The 9,086-nt window shown below is 51.4% G+C and overlaps 1 protein-coding gene across 1 annotated transcript; it reads left to right on the top strand.

Annotated features, from left to right (window-relative positions):
- The first annotated feature begins 968 nt into the window (after window positions 1-968).
- LOC116666952 (spermadhesin-1-like) lies at window positions 969-8,550 on the top strand. The gene is made up of 5 exons (XM_032490727.1): window positions 969-1,027; window positions 4,578-4,607; window positions 5,466-5,601; window positions 7,409-7,596; window positions 8,283-8,550. The coding sequence occupies exons 1-5, from the start codon at window positions 982-984 to the stop codon at window positions 8,285-8,287; spliced, it is 405 nt and encodes a 134-aa protein (XP_032346618.1). The 5' UTR covers window positions 969-981; the 3' UTR covers window positions 8,288-8,550.
- The last annotated feature ends 536 nt before the right edge of the window (window positions 8,551-9,086 follow it).

Below are 9,086 nucleotides of genomic sequence, written 5' to 3'. Positions count from 1 at the left end.
ACAATTAGGTCGCCTTTCCTTTTTATGCTGAGTGACTTCCACTGTATGGACAGACCACCTTTTATGTATCCATTCATCAGTGGATGGATGTTTGGGTTGTTTCCACTCTTTGTCTCTTATAAATAAATCTGTTATGAATATTTATGCAGAAGTTTCTGCGTGGGCATACGTTTTCATTTCCTTGGGTAGACACCTAGTGGAACACGGAGCAGCACGGAGAGTGTTGTGTAAACTGTTGAAAATCTGCCAGACTGTTGCCACAGGCAGTTCTGCTGGGTTATAAGTGTGTGTGACACTCTGTGCAATGAGCCTTGTGGTCTCAATATTTTAAGTATAGAGCAAATACGTACACATGTCCTACCTGGGGACACACCACACATGGGCTGATATGTACCACAGCTGCCCCTCCAGTGCTGACTCTCACCCGGAGCAGACGGGGGGCTGTTCATGTGCCTTCGCCCTGAGTGACACAGGAGGGCTCCCAGAGACACCAGGCAGCCAGGAGGTCAGACCTCATCCTGGTTCTGTCACTGTCACCCTGTGACGTGGGCCTGTCCCTTGGTCTCTGGGTCCCCGTTCCTCCCCTGTCCAAGCTGTTGTGAGGCTTACGCAGGTTCATAGAGGTGGAAGTGCTGGACCTTAACCCCAGGCGGGAGGGTCCCCAAACAGGAGGGCCCGGTGGCCTGTGGCCAACTTGTCACCCTTCACCCAGGACCACAGAAAGAGGAGAGGAGGAGAAGAAACTGGCCACGCTTCCCAGTCCAGGTGAGAGAGGACACAGGGAGAGTCTGAGGGAGACCAGTGGTGACAGCAGGTCCCGCCCTTCCCTCTGAAACCAGGGCTCCCTCGGGGCCCTGAGCTCCTGCAGCGCTGCTGGCCTGGGCCCCGGGGGGAGGGGCGGGGACCAGGTGGCAGCAGCTGTCTATATAGCCTGGGCCCAGGGCCAGGCTCGCTCCTGGGGCTGCTGCCAGGCCTGCTGAGATGAAGCTGTCCCGCGCCATCCCTTGGGCCTTGCTGCTCAGTACAGGTAAAGCCTGGCCCCGAGTCCCTGGGTCCTGGGCCCCTCTCTGCTTCCTGTCCAGCCTAGGGATTCTGTAGAAATTGATTGATGCTGACAAAGAAGCTCTGGGAGTGATAGTCTTCAAAATACTCCCCTCCAACAAACTGCCTCCCTCACCCTGGGCAGCGGGGGAGGGGCCAGCAGGATGCCCAGGATCCAGGGGCTGAGGCCACCAGGTCTTATAAATATTTTCTGAGCTCCCCTGTCCCTGTTTGGATATTTGTTTCATGGGCCTCCCTGGCTCCCTGCTTCCCTCCTGCCTTAAGCAAACGCACCCTGGGATGTCCTGTGGGGCAGCGGGGCACAGATCAGACAGGGATGAGGTCAATCAGATGTGGCTTTGCTGTGGAGGTGTTTTCTGAGGTGTGACTGGGTGGGTGCTGGAGGGGGGACCCTGGCTTGAACTGAGTTGGAGGGGTCACCTTAGGGGGACATGGGGTCCCTGGAGAAGCCCCACAGCAGATGGGATCTCTCTGCCTCTGTCCCCAAGGACTGAGACATGGCGGCAAAGCAGGTTCAGGGATGAACAGCAGGAAACAGCAGCTCCCAGCAGGGGCTGAGGGTGTCCTGGTGTTATGGAAATGACAGGCCAGCCAAGAAACAAGCACCACTCAGAGGGCTGGAGTACTCAGATTTATTACGCCTGCGGGCTCAGAGGGGCTTCTGCTCCGAAGCTCTGAGCACCTCCAAGACGTGCACATGAGGTTTTACAGGGTTAATTACAAATATGGGGCTATTAGGCAATAAGGCTCAAACAACAAAAAGCAAGGAATCAGTACACTGGAGCTTATCAATTTGGAACAGATCACGTTACTGACACTTGTTGAGCTTGGATTTACGAGTTAGCTTGTTAGCCCAGTAAACTGACACTAAACTTCAGATTTATGAGTTAGCCCGGCAGAACTTAGATCAGTAAACCAACCCTTATCACACTTAGATTTGTGACTCAGCTTGTTAGCCCAGCTGGGCTTTTCCTTCACACTGGCAGGAGAGGCACTCGCCCTACAGAGAGCTGGGTGCTGGGACTGCAGTGAATTCAGCAGGGGGACCAGCTCTGATTCCGGATGCTGGGAGGGAAAAAGGCGTCCATTTCTTCAGGGAAACCTTGATCTCTTTCTCCCTCGTTCGCTCTCTCTGTCCTGCTCTGTCCTTCTTTTCTTCCTTCCCCCTTTTCTCTCCTGCTCCTTCTTTCGTCCTCTTCTCACTCATCTGCTGTCCCTGCTCCCCTCACCCTCCCCTCTCCTCCACTCCTCTACCCACCTGGCCAGATACATTCAAAACCCAGTGCCCTCCTCTGTCTGCCCTCCTTGGTGAAGGCTATTAGCCAGATGGGGAGGACCTGTCACCTGTCCCTCCCAGATAGCAGCTTAAAGGCTTTGGTGCAGATCAGCGCAATCCAAGGGGCCTCCAAACCACAGACCACGGCGCCCTGACGCCGTGGCTGGAGGCAATCACACATGCTTTATTGTTTCGGGTGAGGTCAGCAGCAATGGGCAGCTTGCTAAGAAGTAGGGGGGACTGGCTCGCAGCCTGAGAGACTCAACGCTGTGCGACCTGATGAAGTCCCCGGGCTCTCTGAGCCTCTGCTGAGGGCTGACAGCGCCCTGGGGGCCGCTGGGCGGGCTGCCAGAGCCCTGAGAGGCCCGTGGATATACACCGTGTGCAAACGTGGGGGCGCTCACGGCGGAAGCAGGAGTGTCCCCTGAGGGGACTCACAGCCTGAAGGGGGGTTTGGCTGTTAATCTGAGCTGCAGGGGAGGAAAAAGCTCTCCTCCTCCCTCTCAGGGTCTCTGCGGAGCCTAAGAATTAAGGTGACTTAGTAGCACAGGAGAAGAGCGCACATTGTACCAAGTCTTTCCTTGTCCCTGGGCCCGGGGTCTTCACAAACCAGGAAGAGCTGGAGAAGCGACCAGAGTAGGAACCCTTATGCCTTTTAGACATTTGGGAAGAAGATGACGGACAAAGGGCTGGGGCTGGGGGCGGTCGGCTGTGGGCGGTGAGGGCTGTGCGGGGGGCCGAGAGGAGGAAAGGGGGAGGCGGGCGGGGCGTGAGCGCAGACCCCGTCAGCCGCCCGCGGGCTCCTGCGTCCTCCCCCGCTGGTGCAGGCCGGCCGCCGCGCCCCCGCTCCCGCTCCCGGGAGAGGCCGTGCGCGGCTTGCCGGTGGAAGCGGTGCGTCACAGCCCTTCCTGCATCTGCTGTGTTTCAAGTGCCTTCTGACAAATCGTCAGTACGCGAAGGTGGCACGTTGTGGGGTCCCACAAGGGGCCTCATGTTCTCCTTGTTTCAAAGCCTGGACGTCAGATTCCAGATCAGAGGAGTTCCCCGTAGATGAGGGTCCAGGACGCAGACATCCCGGGAAGTGACACGGGTGTTTGGATTCTTCCCGTGAGGTCTGCCTTCACGCAAACCTCTGTTTATATCTTTCCAAGTAATATTGATGGACACCCTGGGGTGGGGAGGTTTCACTGGGCCCCCCAGTCCAAAGCTACCTCAGGGTCCAGGAAGGGCAGCTGGAGAGGCACTTCCAGTGTCCTGGTTGACATTCATGGTCAAAGAGTTTCCAGAGCATTTGTTGATTCCTATTTACTGAGGAAAGAAGTATCTGGTTGGGGGAGGAAATGATTGTCATGAAGCGCTGACAGTGGCGGGTAACTTAGCGAGAACGTCCCCGGGCTGGGCACGGAGCCAAGTACGTATGGATTATCCTCCAGAACCTAGCAGGGCAGTTACTATTAAATTCCCATTTTACAGATGAATGGACTGAGGCTTAGGGAGAGTAAATAAATTGTCCAAAGCCATCTAGCTCTCGTGGCCACAGGGCTGTGACCCAGGGCCCTCTGATTCCTGAGCTGTGCTGTGTCCACTGGTCAGTTCAGGAGGACAAGCCTCAGGGTACGTCAGCCCTGGTAGGGGTGTGATTGTCATCGGGGTCTTGATCCAAGCACCTGACTCAGGTCCCTGATACAGTGAAACTTTCTTACATTAAGATGGTTCATTCCTCTTCAGCTGAAAATTTTATTCAATTCATTGTATCCATCACCAAGTTGATCATTGATCTAAATAAAGAATTTACATGAAAAGTTCAGGTTAATTAGGGTGATCAAACGTCTTGCTTTGGTCAGGACTGAGAGGTTTCTCAGGAGAGGGGACTTACAACACTCAAACTGGGAAATTCTGGGGAAAACTGGGACTCGTTAATCTCCCTCCTCAGAGCCGACTTCTGACTTGGCTCCAGACTGAACCATTGCAGTAGACTCAGTGGGGTTGGAGAAATGAGGAGAAAGGAGTCAATTGAGCGAGTCCTTGACGGCTGAGCGCCAGACCCTCTTCCTGCCCTTCCCCTGTGGGACCAGGTTCTTCTGGGCTGGAGGACAGCCACGCTCTCTCCTCCCGGTCTCAGCCCCATCCCTTGAAACTCAGCCCCTCCTCACAGCTTGGGCATGGTCTGTGCTCAAGCCTTGATTCATCAGTAACTTCCAACTTTTCTTTTTGTTCTTCTCTTTTGATGTCTTTTCAGCCACAGCGATTTCAAATGACTGGTACCCCAGTAAGTGCAGACACACTATTTCACCATTTCCTGCTTCCCACACAGAGATGTGCTTTGGGACTGAAGTTCAAATGACTCTCCTGGAAGCGCGAGTATCTGCTGGCCTTTTTGGTCAAGAGAACTTGGTGTTTCTGAACCTGACCGTGTGCTCCACTCTTCTCAATCCCTAAAGTTCCCTCTCCCCTGACTTCTCAGGGCTTCCACCCTCCCCTTCCCTCCCCACCACACCTCCTCCGCAGCCCAGGGGGCCTCCTCTGCCCTCCTGCCCACAGCCTCACCAGGCAGGGAAAGGAGCCACCTCTCCACGGAGCAGGTGTCACAGGAGGATGGAGCCTCCTCCAGATGGCTGGAGTCTGGTGGGGGCTGAAGGGCATCACATCTTCAGTGTCAGGACTGAGCGCATAGACTGGAGAGGGAGTGAGTGCAGAGGAGGGATGCTGGCCAGAGGGGAAAGGTTTCCTCCTAATGTGGGTGCCTTTTCAATAAACTGACTGATTTACATCATGATCTGCAGGTCGAGGCATAAACATGAACTCATTTGATCCTAAACACTCCAGAGGAAATACTGTCTAATCCTCATTCGTTAAAAAATGTATTTGAAGAAGTGTTCAATTCTTCCATTTTACAGCTGTCAAAACAGTGTAGTGATGAATATGGGTCCCTTTAAGACTCTGAAAACAGTGAAACATGAAAACTACCTTTTTGTGCGTCATCCAGACTTGGATGGTGGGTGTTGGGTTGTGGTGGCGGGAACTAGAGAGTGAGGATGATCAGCAGGGTTGCGGGGCCCAGGGATGGCACATGTCCTCGTGGCCCTGGTGCTGCTTCCGGGCACCTGAGTCCTTTCTTGTGTTGGAGGACATCGTGACTGTGGGGGAGTCATCAAAACAGAATATGGAATTATTGCTACCTATTACGGACCAAACACTGAATGTGTCTGGACCATCGAGATGGACCCAGAATTCCAAGTTGCTGTGGACATACCACATCTCCGGTGAGTGCTGAGGCTGTGAGTTTTCTTTGCTGATGCTATAGTTTTATGGGAAGGTGTCCATCTTGGTCTCTTCCAGTTCTCCCTGTACCATCTGGTACACACGTCTAGACACATCCTGACTCCATATCACTCGCTGCTGAAAACCCCTCAATGTCCCTGTGCTATCTAAATAAACTTTAGTCTCCTTGTGTGGCATTCAGATTCCTTCATGATACAGCTGAGTCTCCCCTCCCTTCTAATCTCTTCTCCCCTCTGCCCCATCTCTGAGCTGAGCCATCACACACGGAGCTGTGGACCCACCAGGCCCCTGGGCAGCTCCAAGCCTTTGCCCACACTGCCCTCTGCTTGAAATGCATCCTTCCACCTCCACCCGACTCACCTGCTGCTGCATAGGGGCCTCATTTTGTATCATGATTTCACCTGAAGATGAACTTTTCCATAACACATTTTCTGACTCTCTCAATAGGTGAACAGATTTTCTCTGATTTGTGTGCCATCCATTAACCCATGCAAAACTGCAGGTGGAATTTACAGCATAACATCACTCCTGCCTATGTCTGAGTTTGTGTGTATGATAAAGGGAGTCTTCTCTTTGGGGGAGTCAAGTAATTTTTTTAAACTAATGAATGAATGAATGATGATGGAAAAAGTGAATGAAGTGATACCGCCATTGGAGGCATTTCCAATGTAGCAATAAATTACAACATTTCTATAACAATTTAGTCTTCATATATTTGAACAGGAGAGCTAGACTCCCATCAGTTGCTGATCAAGTGACACAGCTCATGGTGGTGGCTGTGACAAGTGATGTTATCTTGTGACTAAGGGCCCCTTCCCCTTCAAACCTTCCACGGGGTCAGGACTCCCACGAGGTTCAGGAGCTGCTCAGTGGATGAGGACTACCTAGAGATGCCTGCCTCACAATAGGGCTTAGACCATCTACCCAAACCACAGCCCAGGGGTGAAGGAATCAGGCATTTCTGAGGACGGATTCTTCTGAAAATTTCCTCTCATTGTCCTTTGGAACTCTTCAAAGATGATTTCAAGTCTCAGTATTTTTAGCACCAAGGAAGGAATCAGTCTGGCCCAGAGCAAGCTAGTATTAAGAGTGCCAGGTGTGTGACCCGGTAAGCTGTCCCCCCTGTCTTGTTTTCAACCAGAGAGGACTGGTGCTCCCTCCTGTGTGGGAGACATGCTGGTGGCTGAGTGAGGATGACAGGCTGGGGATCAGGTCTTGATGAGGAGAAGGAAGAGATGGGAGCCCTCAACAGGACTGTTCAATCCAAGGTGCACTTTGCCCACAGGAGGTGGAGATGGACGCCTCTCTCCCCTCTGCTGGGCCTGGAGGCCAAGCTGGGGTTGTGGGGCCCCACCTGACAGGGATGTGGAGGGTGAAACAGGAGTGGCATCACACACTCCTGTCTGGGCCCCTCACCTGACACAGTGGTTGTTGCCCAAGGAAACGTTCCACAGGATTGGCTGTATTTTGATGCTCAAGGGGCCAGAACGACAGTGGCTCCTGATCCCAGAGTCCTGCCTGGACTTCCCTGACCCCTAAAGAGGGCTTCCCAGGACATGGGGAAGTCACCTGCAGCCCAGGTGGAGGGGAAGTCCTGTTGTGGAAGTGGGAGGGTCCTGGGTGACTGTTATTTCCTCAGAAAATGACTCTCCTTCCGTGGGGACACCAGGCCTGGAATGTCTCGTGAACAAAGCTGTGAGCTTGTGTCCAGGCCCAGGTCGAGGAGGCCACCTGCAGGAAGGACCATGATTCCAAAAGGTGACACCTGCCTTTCCTCTGCCCCAACAGCCTCACTTGTAATAAAGAGTATGTGGAAATTCTAGATGGACCACCAGAATCTAACAGCTATGGGAAGATTTGTAAAGGTCTAAACTTGGAGTATAGATCTTCTTCCAATGTCATGACAGTCAAGTACAGCAGACAATCTGACCACCCAGCTTCCTCCTATGAGATCATTTTCTTTAAGAATCCACAAGGTAGGTAGGAGGGGGCAGCATTCCACTGACGTGCCCTCCCCTGTCCGCATGGCTGTGTTGGAGCTGAGTCTGTCTACATGACTCTTGAAATAAGGTTGACCATCACTAGGTGAGCGTGTCATTGTGACCCAGGGAGCCTCTCCAGAAACACCCACCATTGCTAACCCAGCATTTCTGCATCCTCACATCTTGGGGATGGGAAGATCTGAAATGAAAATTCTTTCACAAATTTGACTTTACATCTTGATGAAGTGACAGTTTCCTCTCAAATATAAAATATCCCTTCTTGATCTTATTAAAATCCCCTTGGTATTTCCCAGTATATTTATTTAGAATGTGTATTACACATTGTATACTGTACAAAATGTATGTATGTGTCACACATGTAGGTATATAGGAAGTAGGTGGCTATATAGCAGATATATGTATAGATATACAGAATACATAAATGTAGTACACTATCGGAAGTTTATATTACATTCACTATAAAAATATTAATGATACAAACATACATATGAATGCATGTATGTAATGTAAGTGAGAACAAACCAGACACAGTCCCTCAAAAGTGAATTTTTTTCCCTCGTTAATGACTAGCGGAAATCGTCCCCCACATAGCAATCAGAAGAGAATGCTTGTTAAATTGACTTAACCAAACGCTATTTAAGCTGCTCTCCATCCCACAGGTTAGCGATCTCTGCCTCACGCCTAAGGGTGCACTGCCAGTGGGAACAACATTCCTTGAAGACTGTTCTGGAATCAGCAGACATGAGGAGAGACATCTCCTGGTCACCTGTCTGATCACACCTGCTCATCCCGTCCCTCCCCTCCATCCATTCCGGCCTCTGTCCCTCCCTTACCAAGAAAAATTTCTTACTCCTAAGCTTTAGATACTTGCCAGTCTTGTGTTTGGATCATTCTACTTACTGCTATAACCATTTTGAATAAAGTCTCTTTACCTGAGTCTGGATTTGTTTTTTTGCTTGTTTGTTTTAGTTTGGAGGTCCTCATTTCACTGTGCTGGGACCTCAGGCATCACTGAGAATGGTTGAAACCCTTTCTGAAGGTCTTTGAAATCAGAAGGAATTGCACTTGTCTGAGGCTTGTCTTGGGATGGGGTTGTTGTCTCTTTACTGTTTCCCTCTCCTGTGAAGGAAAAACCTTTACAGACACGGGAGACACTGGCCCAGTTTTCTGCTAAACTTTGTGGTACTGTGGTTGATGATAAAGAACATTAAGTGAGGGTGTGTTAAATTTATTCTAATTCCCACTAACCAGCTATAAATTGCACCACATCAGAATCACTTTAAAAGTAAAAGTTCTGAGAAGAGTGACACGTGAAGCCCACACGGTTTGTGGGGTCGTCAGACTCGGATGATGCTGCCTTTATCAGACCAGGAGTTAGGAGGATCCGAAGTCACAGTGGTCCCTGTGTGTCACAGCCCCTCATAGGCCTGGCACAGCCTCCATGTCCTTTATTCTGTTTCAAG

This window comes from Camelus ferus, chromosome 11, assembly GCF_009834535.1.
Source record: "Camelus ferus isolate YT-003-E chromosome 11, BCGSAC_Cfer_1.0, whole genome shotgun sequence".
In the NCBI taxonomy this organism is placed as follows: Eukaryota; Metazoa; Chordata; class Mammalia; order Artiodactyla; family Camelidae; genus Camelus; species Camelus ferus.
Note: the sequence above shows the minus strand (reverse complement) of the source record. Positions and strands in the feature narration are given on the sequence as shown.